At 36.2% G+C, this 23815-nt stretch overlaps 1 protein-coding gene across 1 annotated transcript; it reads right to left on the bottom strand.

The window, feature by feature from the left end:
- Window positions 1-16058: 16058 nt before the first annotated feature.
- On the bottom strand, window positions 16059-20028 carry LOC113356876 (probable LRR receptor-like serine/threonine-protein kinase At4g37250). The gene is made up of 2 exons (XM_026600108.1): window positions 18068-20028; window positions 16059-16868 (listed from the first exon to the last, which is right to left on the bottom strand). Exons 1-2 carry the CDS (start codon window positions 19743-19745, stop codon window positions 16174-16176), a joined length of 2373 nt encoding a protein of 790 aa, XP_026455893.1. The 5' UTR covers window positions 19746-20028; the 3' UTR covers window positions 16059-16173.
- Window positions 20029-23815: the final 3787 nt, after the last annotated feature.

Below are 23815 nucleotides of genomic sequence, written 5' to 3'. Positions count from 1 at the left end.
TGAGATAAAAGTCGTTTTGATATATAAACTTTCATTATACACATTTGCTATTTCGAGCCGAGTTTATCTCGCCTATCTATTTGTCGAAATGTGTGTTGGCAAGCTTTCGCTTTATCCGAATTCATCTTTACCAAGTGACGAAAGTCATGTTATGTTTCGATCACTTTGAAAATTGCTCTGACGAAAAATGGTCTATGAATAACGGCTATATAACGTTCTCTGAGAATGTTTCAATGATTGAAATGAGAGTTTAGATTACATAACCAATGGTGGATATAAGCGTTGTTGTGGAAACACATATATGCATAAGTCATATTCCTTGAACCAAAGTTTGCTAACTTTGTTGATCAAGAGAAGTTGGAAGTGGCGTGAGCCAAGTCCGCGAACTTGCGGAACTTCTCGGCCCGAGATTTTCTGCTAGTTTGTGTACTCCTTCCATGAGATTAAGTCCGCAAACCCAGTCCGCGAACTTGAGCAGGTTATATCTAAAGTCGGTTGTTCTTGAACTAATGTTTAAATAAACTATAGAATGCTTTTGCAATCTGTGGCTATAAAGTTCATGAACCGATTCGAGTGAATCAAATCGATTTTACTTCAATTGTGACTTGTGTAATTACATAAGATTTCCTTGCAATTGAAAAACTCTATAATTGGTTCATTTGAGTCATTTGAACTAGTTATGGTGAAGAAGAATAAGGTTGATATGAGAGTAATCATATGGCTAACCATTTGGTTGACTTGTTGAACCAACAAATGTTAATGTTTGGGTACGGTTCATAAACCCAAAATTGGACATTTCATTTGTGTGTGACAAGCTAAGTTTTCGATCTAACGATTGAGAAATATTAGCTTGAATCTAATCAGGTTTTCATCTAACGGTGAATATTGAATGCTTTGTTACTAAGCTAACATTGATTGCAAACCCTGATTTGAAAGTGTATATAAGGGAGAACTCTATAAATTGGGAAACCTAATCCACACACATTCTGTGTGATAGTAGTTGTGCTAAGCTAGAGTCGATTCTCCTTTAACCTTTGGTTTCTTCTTCTAAACCAGGTTAACGACTTAAAGACTTCATTGGGATTGTGAATCCAGACCGATACTACTTTTATCGTAGTTGTATGATATAATCTTGCATCTTCTATCGTACGAGTACAATTGAAATAATTGGCTTGAGATTTTATATCTTCGATAGGCAAGATAGAAAAGTAATCACAAACAAACTTCGTCTCATCGTTTGTGATTCCACAATATCTTTTTTCGCTGCGTCGATTAATATTATTGTGAGGTGATTGATAACACTAAGATGTTCTTCGGGAATATAAGTCTGGTATTATTGATTGGTTCTTGTTCACCTTGATTTATCAAAAGACGGAACAAAACTCATAGGTATATTCGTGGGAGACGGATTTATATATTATCGTAGACTTTTCTATGTGATACAGATTTGTTTATTAAAGTCTTCGACTTTGGGTCATAGCAACTCTTAGTTGTGGGTGAGATCAGCTAAAATCAAGTGCGCAGTATCCTGCTAGGATCAGAGGAGTAGGAGCATAACTGTACCTTGGACCAGTGTGAGATTGATTGGGGTTCAACTACAGTCCAGATCGAAGTTAATTTGGAGTAGGCTAGTATCTGTAGCGGCTTAATACAGTGTGTGTTCAATATGGACTAGGTCCCGGGGTTTTTCTGCATTTGCGGTTTCCTCGTTAACAAAATTCTGGTGTCTGTGTTATTTCTATTCCACATTATATTTGTTTATATAATTGAAATATCACATGTTGTGCGTTGTTCAATTAATTAGAATATCCGACCTTTTTGGTTGTTGATTTAAATTGATTGACACTTGGATATTGGTCTTCGGTATCATCCAAGTTATCTCTCTTTGATAAAGACTCGCAAATTTCTATTTGCTTGAGTAAATATCAAATCGAGAGATTGAGATATAAACTCTTTGATATGCTTTTAATCTAGATTGAGTCTGACTGTCTAGTTTATTCTCTAGAAACTATATTGGAGTTTGTCCATACAGATTGCTAAGAAAAATATTGGGTGTGGTTGTTAGACCCCCGCTTTTTCAGTTTTATAATCGCGCATGCTTCCTCCGTTCCTCCCTTGGTTCCTGCCATCAGCCTGGGACTGGTCTCTATTCTCCTTATTAATATTAGGTCTCACGTTGCGTGGGTTCTCGATACAGCTCTAACCGTGGTGCGCCAAACAGAGTCTGTAGGTGTCTCTTCTATGCATTCGGCGATTCTCTCAGCTGCTTCTTCTAGTTCTACGAAGGTCTGGAATCTGAAATTATTTAAACCCCCTCTGAAAGCCGGGACCATTCCACGTACACAAATTTCGACAAGCGTTTCCTCATTGATGTCTTCATGACAGTCCAGTGTCAAGCGTCGGAACCGCAAGATGTACTTTCCTACCTCTTCACCTATCCACTTCTCGCTCTTGCTCGGATCTATCGCTGTGATCTTTCTTTTGGCCGAGTAAAACTTCCCAAGGAAGAGCGTGGACAAGGCTTTCCAGGTTTCCACGCTTTCTTCCTTTAGGTTGTCATACAAAGTGAACGTTGTGCCTGTGAGTGATTTGGGGAATTATTTTAAGCATAGTTTTCCATTCATAGCTTTGTCGTTCATTGATGATAATAATTGGATGAGATGATCTCGCGCATTTCCTTGTCCTTCGTACACTTTGAACTTTGGCGAGATGTATTCTTCGGGATACGGGTATTCTCGGATGTGCGCGGGGTATAGGCTATTGACGCGGCAATGATTGTCTTGTTTTACCACATGGTAGTTTTGCTCTAGGTACTCAATAATTTGTTTTTGTGACGTTACTGTTGTCTTGTCGCCTTTGTGTTCTTCGCCTTTTGTTGCCTCCTCGCGGGTACTTTTTCCTGCCATCACTGCCTGTGTTATCCAGTTTTCAAGTTCTTGTGTCCTTCGTGAGCGCTCATTCAATTCTTCCTTTATGTTTTATAAAGTTGATGACATGGGTTTCGCTAGTCGGGCTGCCTGTTTGTTCTTTTCCTGTGATGTTGCCACCTCTCTATCTTGAGATCCACGACTTACTGATTGTTTGATAACGCCTAGGATTGGTGTTTCTTCCTCGCTATCATCATCTTCCATTGTCACCTCGTCCAGGTTAAGGGGTTGATTGGCCGCTTGGTTTCCCGTCGCGTCTGAATTAGCGCCTTCTGGGTGCGTCATGATGGGCTAAGCACGAGCCTCCGGGTGTGGTCGCCAAATGTTGAGAGGTGAATTTGTGTTTAGGTCCTACCCGTCCTAGCCACATCAAATGACCTCACTATACTAAGAATAGCAAGAGAGAGTTGTCTTTCCATTGTACCTTGTCCTTCTTTATATAGACTTTCCAAAAGCCCCTTCCTTTTATGACATCATGCCATGTGTCCTAAACTTCTTTAATTACTACTAATGCCATTCCTTCTCTAATAAAACCTCCTTCTTTCCTATTAATTCCCCCTTGTCCTTTCCATCTAGTAGACACTTTCTTAGTGGACTTGGGCTTTAGTCCCCATGTCTCATGTTGGGTTTGCCTCCCTTTTTGAGGCACACTAGCCCGACTAAGGGGTGATATTTTTCATGTATCAACAATAGTCATAGGAAGATTCTCTTTCATGAGTCAAATATTTACCCAGAGCTTCTAGTTTGACAGTGAGATCCATATTTTCTTTGGCTAAAAGATTTAGTTGAATATCTTTATCTCTAATCTCATGTTTAAGAAGATTTGACTCTGTCTTTAATATTCGCATTTTTGTAGACAGAGATTTAATTGGCTTTAGGAGTTTTATCAACTCTTTATCAGCATCTTCTTTTTCTTCAGAGATAGACTCAGATGTTCTCTTACTTGTTGTAACCCCTGGATCATGAGTCAACAAAATAAGAATACCTTCAACTTTTGAGTATTCATACTCTTGCATAACATTAACTGAATCAGTCATGGATTCACTTCTTATAGGTTGGATCATACCAAACACGGATTGTTAGATCTTTTTGTGTTTTCCTGCTCTGATACCAATTGAAAAGACGAGGGTACCCAAATATACCTCAATCTAAAACTTTTCCACCTATAAGTCCTTTCTCCGAAAGTGATTGTCTATAGACTGAGTCGAGACAATAAAACTAATCGGTTCACACTTCGTGTGATCGTCTATGGATACGAGATCGAGACAATACGAAAACAAGATAACTTGTGTGATTGACTATGGATACAAGATCGAAACAATACAACAACGAAGTATGTTTACTTGATAATAGGTTCGGACTTAACCAAACTCTAGGGATTGTCTATCAAGTAAAATAGGAATTAACGTTTGTGTATTTTACTTCTAATTATAATAAAACAATTATAACTGTGGAAATAGAAAAGTAAAAGACACAACAAGATTTTGTTAACGAGGAAACCGCAAATGCAGAATAACCCCGGGACCTAGTCCAGAATTGAATACTCCGAGAATTAAGCCGCTATACAAAATCAAACCAACTTCGTATAGTTGAGACCAAGCAACTAAACCTATACTTCACCTAGTTCCCTCAGTATCCCTGCGCCTCCAACTTGTTAATAAGTCACGCACTTGGAAAAATTCCTTTGGTTCGTATTCCTAATAGTAAAGGAACAACAAATCCGTTCGGTAACAACTCTTTTCAAACAACGTGATATGAGTTTGACAAAGACTCTTCCGTTTAACCAATAAACTCCTTTGTCGGGTCCTTAGATCAATCTCTCAACAATTACCGAAGTAATTGTTAGACTATGCAATCAATACTATTAATCACAAAGAAGTGTATTGATGCCGATCTACTCAACTAATCAATCCGATATATCACAAAGATAAACCGATTATAGTTGGATCCATTTCCAGCCGAAACAAGTATTGTGCACACCAAAGGTTATGAACCCAAAAATTCTTATTGTCTTCAAATCTTCTTTAATCTTCAATCGGCACCTGCACACAATCAACTTGAATCTCTTGTGATCAATCACACACAGAACGGAGTCTGTTAACATTGGATTATCGCAAGACGTCTTTAGATCTACAAACAGTCTAAAGATCCCCATCGAAACTTCGATCTAGTTTGAGTGAATCTTATATCAGAAGAGAAGGTTCTCAAGCATAAACAAACTAGGTGCAATCAAAGTTCAACAACCGTTAGTCAATCAAATCAATTGAAAACTAATAATAAACCGCAATTATCTAGTTTCCCACCAACGGTACTAATAGAGCTTCTCAATCCCAAAGAAGTCTTTAAACTGAGCGACCGTAAGAGATTTCGCCTAATTAGGTTACTTTCCTCTCCGAATAGGCGGCTCCACCAGTAACAACACAACTAGGTAGTTTTGCTGGCTCTAAGGATTAGTTTGCTAGAAATGCAAACTTCAATATTTATATACAAGGAAGTTTGGACACCAAGGAATTTCCAAAACCGAATATTCTCAAAGATATGCAATAAACACAAAAGCGGTTTTCATAACTCCTGCAAATGCTCTGTCCAAATATTGACCGAAATCCCAATTGGAAGAAACTATAATCAGTAAATGCACATTACTAATTATTATTTTCTAAAGATATGCATTTAATTACTGGAAATTAAATAGCATATAAAAACTAAGAAACCTTAATTAAAAGATTTCTCAATTTATTTCGATCATGTGATTCTCCTTTTTTTTTTTTTTTTTTTTTTTTGCTAAATCACAATTTTTTATTAATTATAAAATGAAATGAGTTACAAAAGTTCAAGAACCCAAGAAAAAGCAAAAATAAAAAGCACTACAGAGCCTAGCACAATCTGTAGTACTTTCTATGAGGTAATTCAACTTGAGCTAGAGTTGCAGGCTTCCCTTCATGAATAATAACTGCTCCTTGAGATAACTTTGCTCCCGGTTTGGCCAGTTCAATAGCAGAGAAATTAATCTCCTTATGACAATGCTCATATTGTATCTCAGTTAGCTCTGCTTGAGCTTTAAACCATCTGGGCATTAGACACCAATGTACAATACCTTTTCTGAAGTCCACAATCACTGATTCTGCAGCTGATCTTATAATAATTTTAGTACACTTCAACTTGCTTGCTCATTCAATAGCCCACACAAGAGCTAGAACATCATCCATATAGGCATTAGCCACACCAATTCCACCAGAAGCAGTTCCAATGACTTGACTTTTTGGACATCTAGCAATAACTCCAAAACCAGCCAAACCAGGATTACCAACTGCAATGCCTTGACAGCAAAATTACATAAAAACTTCTTTTGGGCTGAGCCAGAGACATTCTTTGATAATTTTAAGTTTCATATTTCTCTGACCTAGTTCAAAGAAATCAAGCACATAAGAATCATAGTCTTGGCCTCATCTTGTACCTTTCATTCTGTATCCTCCATAATGCACCAAGTTCAAAATTTTTCTTTTAAAACCTTCCTCATTAGGTTTGATATTCTCATGAAATAGACTGTTTTTCTGAAACCACAATTCTCTCATAGTTGCACATGCAGCTGTTAACCAAACTTCTTTAACAATTGAACTTTTTTGTGTTGCAAAGTTGAGGCTATCAGAGAAAGAAGTTGGTAAATTGTACTGAAATACAACTACTAACCATTTCCATATGCTCCTGCTAAATCTGCAATGCCACAATATATGCTCCATACTGTCTTGATCTTGCTGACATATGCCACACCTAGAAGCCAAAGAATATCCTTTATTGATTAGCTTTGCATCATCAGTGTACACTCCCTGCAGAATTTTCCAAATATTACTGGCTATCCCTGGATGTAAGAAAGGCTTCCATATTTGACCAGGCCAGTGTAATTTTGGTCTTTAGCTCTTATTATCTCAACAACAAAAGATGTAGAGAAAAACCCTTTGATATTGCCACTCCAGATAAGTTTATCTTGAACACCACTTACTAATGGTAAAGAGGATGAAATGAGATTTTGTAAGTTACCAGGAATGATCCATTCACCATTTATCAACAGATCACTTACTGTCATATGCAAAGTATGTGAGATAGAATTTTTATCAACAATAGAATCAATCAGTGGGACATTCCCCAACCATGTATCATACCACAAGGAAATGTGTTGTCCAGTACCAATACTCCACCTCAAATGCAGCTTCAATTCATTCCAAGCCCATTTTAAACCTGGTCAAACTGGAGACAACTTCCATTGAGTACTCCACTGTCCATTTTATCTTTATATTTAGCAGCAAAAAATCTTGACCAATCATCATATGAAGTTATAAGTTTCCACATCTTTTTCATTAAGAGAGCTTTGTTGATTACCGCCAGCCTAATAATCCCCAAACCACCTTCACTGAAAGGTTACATACTTTTCTCCATCCCAAGGTTTCATATTTCCTTACTTCACTATCTCCACTCCATAAGAAATTCCTTATAATTTGTTCACAAATCTTGATAATTGAACTTGGCCATTTGTATACTGCCATGTTGTAGATTGGAATACTACACAGAACTGATTTTATTAACACCAATCTATCATGGAATGAGAGTAACTTACCCTTCCATGCAGCTAAATAACTTTGCATCATTTCCACCATTGGCCAAACAGTTGCACTTTTCACTCTACCAGGCTTCAATATCACTCCCAAATACTAGCACTTTTGCATTAACCATCAACAAAACACTTACTCTTCTTTTTATTGATAATTTGACCAGCGCATTCTTGATAATTCGTGAGCAAAATGAATAATGATTCTAAACTTCTTTTGGATCCATTACTGAAGATAAAAACATCATCTGCAAAAAATAGATAAGTAGGATACACACCTTTTCTAATGACCATTGGCTGAAGTTTTTTCATTTCAACTAGCTTACTCAGGTTTCTGCTCAATACTTCTTCCATTAGCACAAATAATAAAGGAGAAAGTCTCCTTGCTTCAAACCTCTCTCCATGGAGAAAAAACTTTGAGGGCCACCATTTATCATAACACATATCTTAGCTGAAGAAAAAAAAATTCTTAACCACTCACACCAAGATGTAGAGAAACCATATATTTGAAGCACTTTAAATAAGAAATTCCAACTAACTGAATCATACGCATGTGATATGTCAAGCTTCAAGCCTACATTTCCTCCTCTTCTTGTGTGCTTCATTTCATTCACTAATTCAGAAGCCATCATGACCTGTTCATGTATGCTTCTGCCTTTGATATAAGCAGCTTGTTGAACTGACACTAATTTGTTCATAAGGCCATTCATCCTTGTAGATAAAATTTTAGTAAATATCTTAAAAATTAAGTGTTACTGTACATGTTCAAAGTATGTCGACATCTTTACTTTGCAAGTCCTTTTTCATACTTACAATCTTGGAAACGATTTTCCACACTTCCAAACAAGTTTAGAATTGGTTCGTCTGAATTCCAAGAACTATGTGATTGATTATCCTATCAAATCACCAATTATGGGTTTCACGGTTCTACCTCCATGTGAGTGCTGTGTATAGTCACGCTAGTTACCAAAATTCGGTTGACTAGGTACTAGGATCGGTTCCCCACAACTTATGGTAACTACTTGTATGTGGTTGCACACGTCCATAGAATCGGTTCCCCCAAAACTAAAAACTTGTTGCACATGTTCATAGGGTCGGTTCCCCCATCTAGTAAAAACGTGTTGAACCTCTTACAAGGATTGATTCTCTCTTGTAAATTTGTCGCACCTCTAACTAGGATCGGTTCCCCAATGACTAGATAAAAGTTGCTATTTACAAGGCATCGATCATACCATCTTGAGTGATCACTTAAGATCGGTTTCACTAATAAAAGTCATACCAATACATAAGTTAGGCCTTGTGAATAGTTTTACCAAGATACATAAACAAGTTTATAAGCGGTTATACTAAACACACATATTGGTATCAAAATAGATTTGCGATGAATAAAAATACCAATAAGCCTAGCGATTTCCCTTTCGATTCACAAAACGAGTTTATGAACTTACTTCCTTTAAACGAATGTAAAACATTGTTTCCTAGGATGAAATCTTCACTCATACCCATACATAATCACAATAGCATTCATATGATCATGTCTATGTCTTATATACAAAGTTTAATGGTTAAGCAATAAACCTCGTATTGTATTCCTTAATACTATGTCTAACTAGAGTATCATACACAGCTTCGCAGTTATGTTTTCAATATGCACGACTTGAAAGATATGTTAGGGAATGAAACAGTTCAAGTCAAATATTACTAACCTCAATAGGAAGGATGATGTTGTCGTTGTAGCTCCATACTTCTTCACATTCTTCAAGTATTTATGTAATACTTGTAAGTCTCATATCCTAACACTTTCAAGCCAACCTATACGAAGTTGACTCTAGTATATAATCAAGAGACTCTTTAAATGAGTTTTGATTCACTAAAATATGACAATCAAACTTGACATACCAACGCTTGGTGGGTTCAACCGAGCTATGCTCTAACGGTTAGTGTCTGTAGCGGCTTAATACAATGTGGTGTTCAAATCTAGACTAGGTCCCGAATTTTTATGCATTTGTGGTTTCCTCGTTAACAAAATTTCTGGTGTTTGTGTTATTTCTTTTCCGCATTATATTTTCTATATAATTGAAATATCACAGGTTGTGCATATGTTCAATAAATTGTGAATCCAACCTTTGGTTGTTGATTAAATTGATTGAAACTTGGTTATTGGTTTTTGATATCGTCCAAGTTATTTCTTATATTCAACCGGGCTCAAAAATTCCTATTTGTTTGATTGCAGATTGAATTGAGAAATAGAGATATAACTCTTGGATATACTTTTGTTAAAATTGATCTGTCTAGTTGATTCTCTTGAAAGTATACTGGAGTTAGTCCATACAGATTGCTAAGCGAAATATTGAGTGTGGTTGTTAGATCCCCGGTTTTTCATCAGCGTAGTATTATTGTCAAAGTTGTGATACAATTGAACTTTGATGTTGTGTAATAATACTCTGACATTGTATAACAATAATTGAGAATAACTATTTTCTTATTATTATGGCTACGGATCTTCAATAACAACGATGTTGAGTTGAACACGTTTAGAATCGCTGGAGTACTTGATGTGACGAAGAATTCAAGGAATGTTGAAGAACCAAGGAAATCAAGCATGTTGTATGAGAAGCTACAAAGTTTATTTATTTTGTAGTCCATATGTATTTATAGTTTTGTCTTGATTTCTAGTCTACTTATAGCTATGTCTCGGATTAGGATAGAATGTGTAGTTGAGCTTTAGACTTCACGGCGTTCATCCATTGAAGACGAAGATCTACTGAGGAGAGTTTGGAGGAACTTCATCAACAAAAGGTATGTGGAGACTAAAACTTATCTATCACTCAGAAGTTTATTATATTCTATCTCCTAGCGAGACTAAGTCGTATAGCTATATATACTTTTATATTATACACATTTGATATTTCGATTTGAGTTTATCTCTCTTATATCTTTCTCAAAATATGTGTTGGAAGCTTTTTGTTTTAGCTGCGTTCATCATTATTCTTGACGAGTTTAGTTGGAAACAATTTATTTGTTGGAAACTAAATAATAAGTTAAAAGATGATCATGTGAAAATTGCCTTGAAACATCTTACATGATTTTTGTGAGACAGCCATTTGATGTCGACTCGGAATGTTTCGTATCGATCATTCGATCACTTGAAAATTACTTATAAGCTAACGGTTTGTGTGAGCCAGCCATTGTCGTCTTCTAAGGATGTTTCAATGATTGAAATGGGAGTTTAGAACAATTAACCATTGTCTAGATATGACACAGTATGTATACCAGTATGCAAACTGTTGTTGTATGATTCAGATCTGGAAACCAAGTTTGCATACCAATATGTGAATGGTTCTACCTGAGTTACGGTCCGGGACAACAGTATGCGCACCCGTTTGCGAACTGTTGGACAAGACCGAAGTCCAGAATTTAAGTTTTTGCGTACCCGTTTGCAAACTTAGCTGGTTAAAGTTCTAAAATCGGTTAACTATGATTTCATACTCATGAACAAATACATTTATATATTAAGGAATGCAATCTTTGTAAACCGTGGCTTAATGTTCATGAATTGATTCTTGAATAAGTACTTTGTGCAGTCATGAATCAAATCCGATTTTGTTTCAATTGTGTCTTGTATAATTCTATGATAATATAAAAAATTGAACAACTCCATGACTAACACAATTAGATTCATTTGATTATCTTTCATGTTTGATTGATCATCATATTTGATCCAGAAGTGTTAGATGAATGCGGTTAACACAATGTTAATAACTGTTATTGATATGCACGTTTAGGTACGGCTGACCATATCTAAATGAAGGTATATTTCATTTGTGTGAAACAAGCTAAGACCATCTAACGGTGGAGAGATATTGCTTTGGTTTTAAGCAAACTTAGCTTGAATCTTAAATCAGGATTTCATCTAACGATGAATATTGATTGCTTTGTTTCTAAGCTATCAAACCCTGATTTGAAGACTATATAAGGGAGAACTCTAGCAACTGGAAAACCTAATCCCCACACTTTCTGTGTGATAGTAGTTGCGATTAGAGTCGATTCTCCTTTAACTTAGGTTTTTCCTAAAACCATTATAGGTTAACGACTTAAATACTTTATTGGGGTTCTGAAGCCAGACCCTACTATTTTCTCTGTAGTTGTGTGTTCTGATCTTACTTGTTCTATCGTATTGAGTAATATCTTCTCTAAGATTTGCTCGAGATTTTTCTCTGATAGGTAAGATATAAAAAGTAGTCACAAAGATCTTCGTCTCATTCTTTGTGATTCCACAATTACTTCTTCTACTACCATATAGTTAAGTTATTATGAGGTGGTTGATATTTCTAGGAAGTTCTTCGGGAATATAAGACCAGATTATCAATTGGTTCTTGTTCACCTTGATTTATCAAAAGACGGAACAAAACTTCATAGGTATTTCTGTGGGAGACAGATTTATCTATCAGAATTGACTTTTCTGTGGGAGACAGATTTATTTATAAGTCTTCGAATTTGGGTCGTAGCAACTCTTAGTTGTGGGTGAGATCAGCTAAGGGAATCAAGTGCGTAGAGTCCTGTTGGGATTCAGAGGCGCAAGGAATGCGACTGTACCCTAATTGCTGTGAGACTTGGCTAGGGATCAACTACATTCCAGTCCGAAATTAACTTGTATTAGGATAGTGTCTATAGCGGCTTAATACAGTGTGGTGTTCAAATCTGGACTAGGTTCCGAGGTTTTTCTTCATTTTCGGTTTCCTCGTTAACAAAACTTCTGGTGTTTGTGTTTTTTCTTTTCCGCATTATATTTTTTTATATAATTGAAATATCACAGGTTGTGCGTAGTTCAATCAATTGGTAAATCCGACCTTTGGTTGTTGTTTGAAATTGATTGACACTTGAACATTGGACTTTGGTACCATTCAAGTTATTTCTCATATCAATCAGGCTCACAGATTTATATATGTTCGATTGCAGATTGTATTGAGAAATTGAGATATAACTCTTGGATGTTTTTCCTTGATTGAGTCTGACTGTCAAGTTGATTCTCTTGGAAGTACATTGGATTTAGTCCATACAGATTGCCGAACGAAATATTGGGTGTGGTTGGTAGAGCCCCGCTTTTTCAACGCCTCTAACAATAAGACCAGTATTTTTAATTTCTTTGTTCATAACTGGCGAGAAGAAAGAAAAATATTTGGGGATACAAATTTACTTGTAAATTTGTTAATGTCCAAGAAATCCTTCTCTTGTAGCTAGAGAAAGGTCGCTTATGTTGTTCTCTTGAGAATGACATCAAATGGGGGAGAGTTCAGTTTGAGCTTGTGCTTAATTGTTATATCTTTCTGAGGAGTGCAGCTGAACTTCTTACCTCGTGCAAAGTAGTAGGTTTAGTCCAATTTTTGACAGCTTCATCCACTTTGATCCCGACTTGGTCGCAACATAACCGAGAAAAAAAACCCGATCTGTCATGAAGGAACACTTATGAATAGATGCAAACAGTTTCTCCATGCGAAAGATATAAGCACTTCTCAAAGATGATGGACATGCAAGTCCATACTAGCACTATAAACGAGAATATAATAAACAACCACAAAAGTACTGACAATAGGTCTCAGTACTTGATTCATGGTATGCATGAATGTACTTGGTGTATTAATCTAACCGAACGACATAACCAGCCACTCATATGAACCCTCTCGAGTTTTAAAAGCAGCCTTCCACTCATCACCTTCACGAATCCTTATATGGTGGTATCCGCTTTTCAAGTCTAATTTGTTGAACACCTTCGCTCCACTCAACTGATCTAATAAATCATCCAACCTTGGAATATGAAAATGATATTTGACTGTGATTTTGTTGATATCACGACTGTCAACGCAGATCCTCCACGTATTATCTTTCTTCGGGATCAACGAGGCTGATACTGCACACATACTAAGGCTTTGTCGGATCAATCCCTTTTGTATCAACCCTTGAACTTGGCGACAAAGTTCTTCATGCGCTTTAAGACTCATTCTGTAATGCGCTTTGTTTGGAAAGCTTGATCCAGGAACTAGATCAATACGATGTTGAAGATCCTGGAGTTGTGGTAACTCATCAGGAAATTCATTAGGAAAGACATCCACAAATTCTTCAATTAAAGATTGAGTTGCAATGGGAATACTACTTTCAGCAAGTTCTTATTTGCTAATCAACACATACAATTCATTTGTATCTTTTATCTCATCTTCAAACTACTTGAATGATAAGTGATTGGTAGCTTCTCCAGTATATAGTTTAAGAACAACCTCTTTACTAGGTACAAGTACTATACGGACGTCGTCCCATAAAAAACTATATGTATTCTTATAACCGTCATGACTAGTTTTTCTGTCAAACTCCTATGGAGGACCCAACAACAAGTGACAAGCATCCATACTAGTGACATCACAACAGACTTTACCTTTATATTTGTTACCAATTGAAAAGAAAATCAAGCAACGTTTGTTTACTTCTACCTCGTTCCCTTTCTTAAGCCAAGAAAGCTTGTAAGGATGTGGATGTGACTTAAGTTTCCAGCTTGAACCTTTTCACAACCTCTTCATCAACCAGATTCTCGCAACTGTCGGGATCAATAACTAGACGACATGTGGCACCCAAAAGGGACGCTGGTTCAATAGATATAAGCTGAATTCTTTAGGGAAGTGGGTGCTTCTATTGACTTTTTGGTTGCTGATTTTATCTCTGAAAATAGGTGGGTTTTTCCTTAGATGATGGAGGACGAGACTACGAGAACTATAACTCAAACCTCAACTCCTAATTTAAATGAGACTGGGAGAGATCTCATTGTTTAGATCCCTTCCTCTACGGGTATATTTTCCATGAGGGATACTTATAGGGATTTCTCTTCTCATCACCCTAAGTTTGATTGGGTTTCTTAGATATTCTTTTATTGATTGGCTTGACATTCGTAGAAAATTAAAAACTTGAAAAAAGCTGCTTGGATGGGGGTTATCCACGATTATAAATGCGATCTCTATGGTGAACAAAGTAAAGATGAAAAACATCTTTTCCATGGGTGTAGTTTTCCCAAGGTTATTTGGGAGTTTATCATTTTGAAGCTTGGATATATAATAAGAAATGTGCATCTGACTTGGTATGAGGAGTTAAAGTGGTGTTTGGACTACTTTAAAAGGTATCTCTTGTATCAACACTATTAAAAATTTAGCTTTCCCTGGCTTTATATATCACATTTGGAAGGAGAGAAATGAGAGAATCTTTAAAACTCAGTCTAACTTTGTGGACAGTGCGTGCATGCTTATTTATCAAGATGTCAGACTCAAGATGGTTGTTGGGAAACATCAGGTGGCTTATAATCACAATTCTAGGTGGGTTATGAACATATGAAAAGTGGATTGTCATTTCTTCAAAGCGGGGGAGATAAAATTTTCTTAGCTTGGCCCGGATGATGACGAAGCAATGATAAATTCTGATGGGTCTCTAAGAAGGATGGTGGAGGTTTTGTAGCTCCTATTAGAGATACTCAGGGTGATGTTATTGATGCTGCTCGTGGGTTTAGTGCTCCTATCTCAGTGCTAGCACATGAATTGCAGGGAGTGGAACTTGGTTTAAATTGACTACTACTACTAGGAAGAACCAATTCAGGGTGCATATTGTTATCTCATCTTGTTAAGACCCTCCGTGGACTATGATACATATTTGGAGAAGAATTAAGGTTTTAAGGAGGATATTTCAAAAATGGAGAATTTCTCACTGTTCCAGAGAAACGAATAGAGCTGCAGATTATCGACCATGTTAGAAGGCTACGAGCTGTAGAGAATTTCTTTTCTGTTTTTGGAACAAAATTTGTTAGAATCAATTAATTGAAAAAACACATGTCAACATCTGATACCCCATCAAAAAACGCCTTCATCAAAAATTTATCCAGGTTAGAAGGCTACGAGCTTTTGGAAGATGGGCTTGAGGATTTCTCTTCTGGCTTTAATTAAATTCCTGCAACTGATACGAACAAGGTGGTGTTTGTTTGAAAGGCAGAGGTCCTTGTGTTAAGGGTGTTTGTCTAGGAATCTTTTCTTATGTTGTTTTTTTTTTTTTGGTTTTTTTGTTTTGGGTCGGGTGTCCTTATCCCAACTTACCGTGTCAAAACTAAAAAAAAAACTTAATTAAAAAGTTTGAATCCTTTTTATTTTGAATTGACTCAATGAAATAGCTATGAAATCCATGTAAACTCATCAAAAATATTTCAAAAATGTTAGACTCGCCGAAAACAACACTCCGCGATTTGTCGCGCGTGAAATAAAAATGGGTCTCATTCTGCCCATTGCTGATCTCGATGCCGAGAAGTTTTAATCTTTTCCGTCAATTCTCCTCACGGGACAAATCCCGGTGTAGAGCCTCGGTGTGTCTATCACTTCTCAAAATATTTGGGTTATGAATTGGGATATGCTTAATAAATGAAGAATCTTGCGTGGGTAATAGCTAATAAAAGCAAAAGCACAAAAACTAATTAACAACAATACAATCAGACTGTTCCAAAATATGTTGAATGAGACAAAACTGTAACAATCATGCAGCTGATTCATCCATTAATAACTAATAGTCAATTACATACATACACCAGTAAGATTCACTCCCTAAGATACAAACACCGTTTCTATTTCATTAGTGATCATAATACTGATGTGAGGAGCTAGCAGCTGATGGTGATGGGATCTTGTCAAGAACTTGTTGCACTTCTTTCATGGATGGTCTTTTTGTTAAAACCAGAGAGGCGCAGTTAAATCCTAATTTAAAACAACTCATCAATAAATCCTCTTTACCTTCCACATCCGCTCTGATAGCCATATCTGCCATTCTCAAAACCCTGTTTCTTTCTTCCAACACAAATCCAGTATTCCATTGAGCTAACTCAGTGTCAGAAAATATTTTCCCACTCAATAACTCGAGCAAAATGATCCCGAACGAATACACATCCCATTTGGGGTTCGGTTTTAAGTTTTTAAGTGATTCAGGTGCATGGTAAGGAGATGCACCACCCATGGAACTAGTACTAGGACTTGGACTCGGGCTAGCACCAATTGGATAATCTTGACCCTCTCGTAACATCATTAACCTTTTACTACCAAAAATACGAGCTGAACCACCTGCTTTAGAACTGCAATCTCCCCACATAAGCTTTCCTAGCCCGAAATCACTGATTTTAGGGTCCATGTCAGGACCCAAGAGAATGTTAGTTGGTTTGAGATTACCATGCACATGTTTCTTCTCATGCAGATAAGCTAATCCTCGAGCTACCCCTCTTGCTATCTTAAGCCTTACTTCCCATGGTAAATGATATGGTGATGATCCTCCTCTTTCTGTAATGACGCAGACAAATACAATCATTAGCAAAGTAGCACGTACATAAACAGTGAAGTTCTAGCATGGGCCATTTTTGACTATTGTGTATCGAAGACAAGCATAACAAGACATGGTGCGAATTCAAAACAAAAATAATGCGTACACACGGGATCAGCTTACATGCCCTTAAATGGCCTGACCAAAACTTCATTAAAGAGGGTGAGAACAAGATGCATTCATCTTCTTTGTCAGAAAACGCCTAGAAGATTTTGAGAGCGAGCATTCAAGGTAGCATTATTTTTTGACATGTGGTCCAAATTCCAAAATAGGAAATTAAAAAGGGGGTCCAAAAAATCCTAATGGAATTCTGTTTGCATGGGATTCAAAATCTACTTTAAGAAACCTCTCTTTCACAACCAAATTTACTAGTCGAAAACTCCAAATCAGTGTTGGCTCTAAGTGAAAAATCCAATTCATCAGTGATTGTTTTCAAATTCCAAAACTTGGCTGCGAAAATGGAAAATCCAAATTAGTTGTTGTATGTATGGGACCAAGTTGGTCCCCTGTTATCACACTATATAATCGTAACCATTCCTAATCAAAAATGAAAACCATCCCAGACTACCACGTTAGTTTGATCAAAGCCACGGGATGAACAGACAGCAAAAGAATCGGCTATCAATTTCTAAGTTTGACTCCTAGCTAATGGCAGAAAACAATCGTTCATTTTCTAAGTTTCAACTTTCAACTAACTGTCCCCCAAAAGTCATTTTGGGACAGCTCAGTAGTTACCGACATCTTACATTGTAGAAGTCATTAAAGTGTACAGTAAGAAAGTAAGACGCAGTAAAAAGTTCCGGTCAAATTCGCCTAACGTCGTATACACGATATGTTTCTTATCTGACTTAAATGTTCACATAAATGGCACCGTGGATCGTGAATTGACTTATGGGCCAATCTGTAAGCTATCCAAAATTCATATTGCACTCAACAGAGTAGTAATGGACAGCTGACTTGATGAAGCTATCCAACCTAATTTGTGATAGATCAGTTAATCAAAGGATAAGATTTTTCGACACGAAGAACTACTCTATAAGAAGAAAGAAAATCGTAATATTTTGAATATGTTCTAAATGATGTTATTTCTTAAATTAGGTTAATGATAATTTTTTTGGCTAGTGAAATGAGTAAAGAGTGTAGGAGATAGAGAGCTTACTGTAAGTAATGTTGGAGAGATTGCCATTAGGAACATGATCATAGATGACAAGCTTTTCATCAGCGCCCCAATAGAAAGCACGAATACGGACTAAATTCGGATGACGTAATTTCGCAATACCACGAACTTGATTTTCAAAATCACGAAATCTTTCAACACCAGTTTCACCAATTCTTCTAACAGCGAGTGTTGTTCCATCTTCAAGAACAGCTTTGTACACGATACTTGTACCAGTTGTTCCTAATATGTATGCTGACGCTTTTAGTAACGTTTCTAATTCTAATTCTGTTTCTCCATCAACTGTTATCAATGACCCATTTTTCTTCTGGTTTTCTTCTTGTTGTTTGCGGTTTTGATCAGAACCCATTTTTGAGACTTGTTCATTTTCATCGTTTCCGGAATCGGAATCGGAAATTTCTGATGATGAACTTTCCTCGTCATCGTTAACACCTTTATTTCCTAAACAAAAACATGTGTTTCTCTGGGATGAATTCATCGATAAAGATCTTTCTTCTGAGATTTTCTCTTTTTGATCTTCTTTCTTCTCTGTAATTCCAGCACTATTAACTCTCTTCTTCTTCTTCAACCGGTATACATATAAGAAAACCAGGAATAAAACACCAATTCCCGCCAAATCTCCAACAACAATACCTATTATAGCTCCGGGTCTTAACCCGTTTTTTTCTCTAGCCGGCGAACCAGGAGATGAATCAAAGTTTTTAGGGATAGCAGCAATGGCAGGAGGAGTACTATTTGTTGAAACATTTGGTGGAATTGAAGGAGTAGAAAGAATCTTACATGGTATTTTAACTGCTTTTCCACATAGATCCGGGTTTCCATTGAGTGAATTTGCTTGTTGAGTTAAAGATTCAGGAACTTCTCCAGTGAGATTATTGAAAGAAATATCAACAGTTGCATTATCAGGAATTAAACTTGCAAAGTCTAGTGGTATTTCACCTGATAATCTATTATACGAAAGATTCAAGTACTTTAAATTATCACCTCTGAAATTCGAAGGTAATGAACTATTCATCAAATTAGATGATAAATCCAAAACCTCGAGTTTCTGAAACCCATTAGGAACAACACCAAATAAGTAATTTTTACTCAAAGAAAGGACTGTAAGATTTTCAAGTGAAACGACATTTTGAGGAACAGGACCAGATAAAGCATTATCAGATAAGTTTAAGGACTCGAGACTTTTTAATCCGTCAACAGACTCTGGCAATCGACCAGAAAGCTCATTGTTAGATAAAGAAAGTAATTTGAGTTCAGAAGCATTGAAGATAGAAGCTGGTAAAGACCCGTTAAGAAAATTATTTGAAAGATCAAGCTGTTGAAGATGTTCAATCATACCTAAATCAGCTGAAATTGAACCAAGTAATTGATTATTCGGAAGTATTAAACTCACTACACGATTAACATCAGAAGGAGAAGTATCAGGATTTTGAAATTCAGAACAACGAACTCCATTCCAGGAACATGGATTTTGATCTCCATAATTCCAACTTTGTAAAACCATCAAAGGATCACTGAGAACAGAGTATTTGAAAGAAAGCAATAGAACTCCATCTGTATTTAACCCGAATGCACTTGTACTCATAACAAGAACTAAAAGCAAACTAATCATCCATCTATGATGATTATGGAGATTATCTGCACTTCTTGATAAACCCATGATTTTCTGTAACACTAGTTCTTCATTGGTAGAAAGAAACGGAAGTAGAAAAAAATAATTTTAGTTTTATAGTTTGGTAACCAAATCCAATAGATATTGATAGTAAACTGAGTTTATAGTTTTATACATATATTCATATTTATGATCTCAGCTCCATGTGAGTCATAGTGAGGGAGAAAGAAATGCTGAGAATAAAATTAAAATAAGAAAACAGCACAGAAAAACAAACAGCTCAAGAATTCGATATGTGCATTAGTTTCTGACCTGGTGAGAGTTAAATAACCAGTTCAGTATTGGGTCCATATATATACGCTCAACTGCTGCAGACAATCGCGGACCTACTCTTCATTAAGTCCACCTTTAATCCCGCATTATGAATTAATTTGGTATGAATTTAACCAAGCTGGAGCAGCCTAGTTGGTTAAACAATTCTCAAATTTGTTATTATTAGTTGGATTTTTTTTGATCATTTCAGAAACAGGGGAAGATTTTTTTGGTACAATTTGTCTTCTCAAACAGTGAAGAGGGAAGTTCTCAAACAAATATGGCAAAACACTTCATAAATTTAACAAAGATTGTTACAGTGGTTATCAAATTCTACGAGGATTACCAAATATGGCAAAACAAAATAATTTCTCCCATAACAACCATGAATTTAGTGCTCTATTAAAAGACAGTCTACTGGTGTACTACGGAAGATATCTTGACGATCTGTAGTTAGTTAAACAGACAATTGGCCTCAAATTATACGTTCGAATAGATAATTTTTCTATCAAGTACGCGAATAATGCATTACATAACCTAAGAATGTAGGGATTAAGTATTAAATGATGTACCGATTTACAGAATTGTTGTTGTTATACCTGTCCCCCATGTTAATGTTATCAACATCTTTAGTTTAATAAGAAAATTAATTAAAGCCAGGGAAAGTATATGGCAGAGAAGAATCTAATGTTTTTGGTTAAAGACATCCAGATAAAGTTGCAAAGATGAGTCTTTGTTATTGACTTTGTTCACTTAGTTAAGTGATTCTGTGTATTTGTTTATGCAATACAGAGAGGTGAGGAATACAGTAATATGTTTCAGCTGAGGTCACAGGGTTTTGCATCTCATCAGCATAACGGATAACAACACCATCTTTTTATTACTAAATATACAGATTTCTGATCAGGAATATTTACAGAAACTTACTAAATTTGTTCGTTCCACTTACACTCACTTGCTAGCAGACACATGATCAAAGTACTTATTTACTTGCCTTCTAATTGTGATCATGTAATTACATAATCACACAATTTATAAAGGAGATACCAAATTTTTGAGGGGAATACCAATCCAAATATCTAGCGATCAGGATTGTTTTGTTTTACGTATAAATGCAGAATCAGACTAAACTGTTATCACCGAAATAGTAGTAATTAATACAATTAGATGCGGCTCCCAAATTAAAAGTTCGGTACATATGATTATTCCACGGACGTTGGCCGGTCAATTTTCAAGTGCATGATAGGATAAAACTGCCTTTTTTCTCTTAGTCCTACCATTATCACTAATAAGAATGTTCTATACACCTATGATAGGCATCTCTTCTGTGGTTAGCAGATCTTCGTATGCATTTAGCCATATTCTCTGTGCTTTCTTTACACAGAAAAAGGAAATACACTCTTTACTTTCTTAAAGCGCAATAGATTCACGATATAATAGAAAAATGCAATCAATTGGAGTTAATTCTTTCCTTTGCTTTTAACTTTTGGAGTAAAAATTAGGTAAAAGAGACTTAAAAGTGATTAAAGAACCAAAATACCGACCTAATGCGGTGACTTTCAGGTTTATGAAATCATCAGTAAAGGCAAAGCAAAAAACAATTACCCCAAAAGGGAAGAAAAGGAGGTTTGAGGCCATGAGGGAATCTAACTCAACATACCGACACATTTATGCTTAGTGCAAATATCATGCACCCGAAGTTATCCTGACACTTACAAGAACTAAATTACTAGACTTGGATCTGAAGGATTGACATTTTAGTTTATATTAATCGATAAGTCAGTGGAAATAAACTGAGTAGCATTTTGATGGTTAATTATTAATTGATCAAGGCGGAGCCGTGGAAGATGGTTTGGTTTTGTTTGGTGAACCAACTTCATCGTTTTAAGTGAGGATTCATTGCTACTGGTACTGGTGCTGCCTGGACTGACTATCTTGAGTAGTTGTACGGTGTACCACAGGTACAGAGAGACTGCCCTACAAATTTATTAGCTTTGTACCAAAACACACACCTGGGATTCCTTGCTCTATCTTTATTAGCTGCTCGAAACCATCCTTTAATGCTTTTTTGAATTCTCAACTTTTTTCCTTTTCCTTTGCTTTCTTTCTTCGCTTTCTCTGATAATTCCATTCCTCTGATCCTTGAGTGTGAAATTGTAGACAGATAGCATTATAGCTCACTGATATCTATGTGCTTCATCGTGTATGCTGGATTAACTGATACTGGCGACAATGTTGCACTTTGAAGTTTGAACTCCATATTTCCACGTTCAGTCATTCTCGCGGAATGTTTATTGAACAATAAATGAAGGATTAATACTGCTCCATAAGAATAATAATAGAACGTCACCTTAATTAAAACAAAAGTCTCGTCGGTCAATTAGATAACGACGGAAAGACAACAAACCAGATTAAAAGGTGTACTATACTAGAATTACTGTTCCTCATTTTCCATTTACTGGCGACATACTATTTGCGTACGCTGTCTTTTTCTATTGATTATCAAACATTTCTTGTTTCCAACCACGATAGTCTGAACCATCATTTTCTTGAAGATGTATGTAGAAAAATCTAGCTCTGTAAGATTTTTTGACGAGTAGGATGGTATGCCAACAGACCTACATCAAGAAGTTACTAGTATTTTGACAAGATTTTCTTGTGATCGGTCAGTTATTTTGCCAAGATTGATCAACCAAAATAGTGCTAGCTAGCTAGATCTATATGAACAGTGATACGTTGGAGTGAAAAGTCAAGGACTTAGATTATCTGAATCAAAATTAGTAAGTTAGCTGGTTAAACAGTAGAATGAAAGGGAAACATTATCATTTCAAATGAGACCAACAAAAGAAAATCATGTACGCTGTATAGATAAACCCATGCATGCATGACTCGGAAAACATACAACATGCCATGATGAGAGAAATCTAATACTAGAAAGTATTCTCTCCCTCGATCATGCCTCGAATAATAGATTAAAAAGACATGCATAAAAACAAGAGAGCTGATCGTGAAATTGGACAAAAAGTAGATACGTATAACATGAATCATGAAAATAGGATCATTTTATGGAAGACTATGTGCATATATAGTAGGACTCTTTGAACCAATAATGATACATGCATCACCAATAATTTATCTTCGATATTTTTGACGGGTCATTATATATCCATGTAATATTTCCGTTTTATGTGTTGGTACTTTTACAAAGGACCAATATAGTTAATATCGGATATCGGTTCATCTTGGCCGGGACCGATACACTGGTACGATTTTATATCGGGGATATTATCGTTGAAATATCGGTTCTAAATTTAGAGACTATAATTTTATATTAAACATTTCTCCACACATTTTCGGATAAGATATAATAGATAACATCAATTTTATCAAAAAAACAAAAGAGTAACTTTAATAGACTTGCTTCGAGAGCTACATGCACCTCTACTACCACCTGGAAGACTTTCTTCGCCAAAATTACGCTTAAACTTTATAGAAAACGACCAATACCGTCTCATATCAGGAAATGTAGGAAAATTTCGTATCGACCGATACGGCCGATATTTGACCGAAACGGCCGATATTCAACCGATACGGCAGATATTATCGGGCGAATATCGTATCCCCGATATCCTTCTTATCGTATCGTTCTGGGACGATATCCGAAATATCCCCGATATATCGGCCGATACGGCCGATATTGACTACATTGCAAAGGACATGTGAGTCACGTATTACATAGAGAGTGATAAAAACATCACAAAATTGGTTAAATCTACCAAAATCAACAATTCTGGGTGAAAATGACA

The sequence above is a fragment of the Papaver somniferum genome, chromosome 3 (assembly GCF_003573695.1).
Source record: "Papaver somniferum cultivar HN1 chromosome 3, ASM357369v1, whole genome shotgun sequence".
NCBI lineage: Eukaryota > Viridiplantae > Streptophyta > Magnoliopsida > Ranunculales > Papaveraceae > Papaver > Papaver somniferum.
This window is presented reverse-complemented; position numbering and strand designations above follow the sequence as displayed.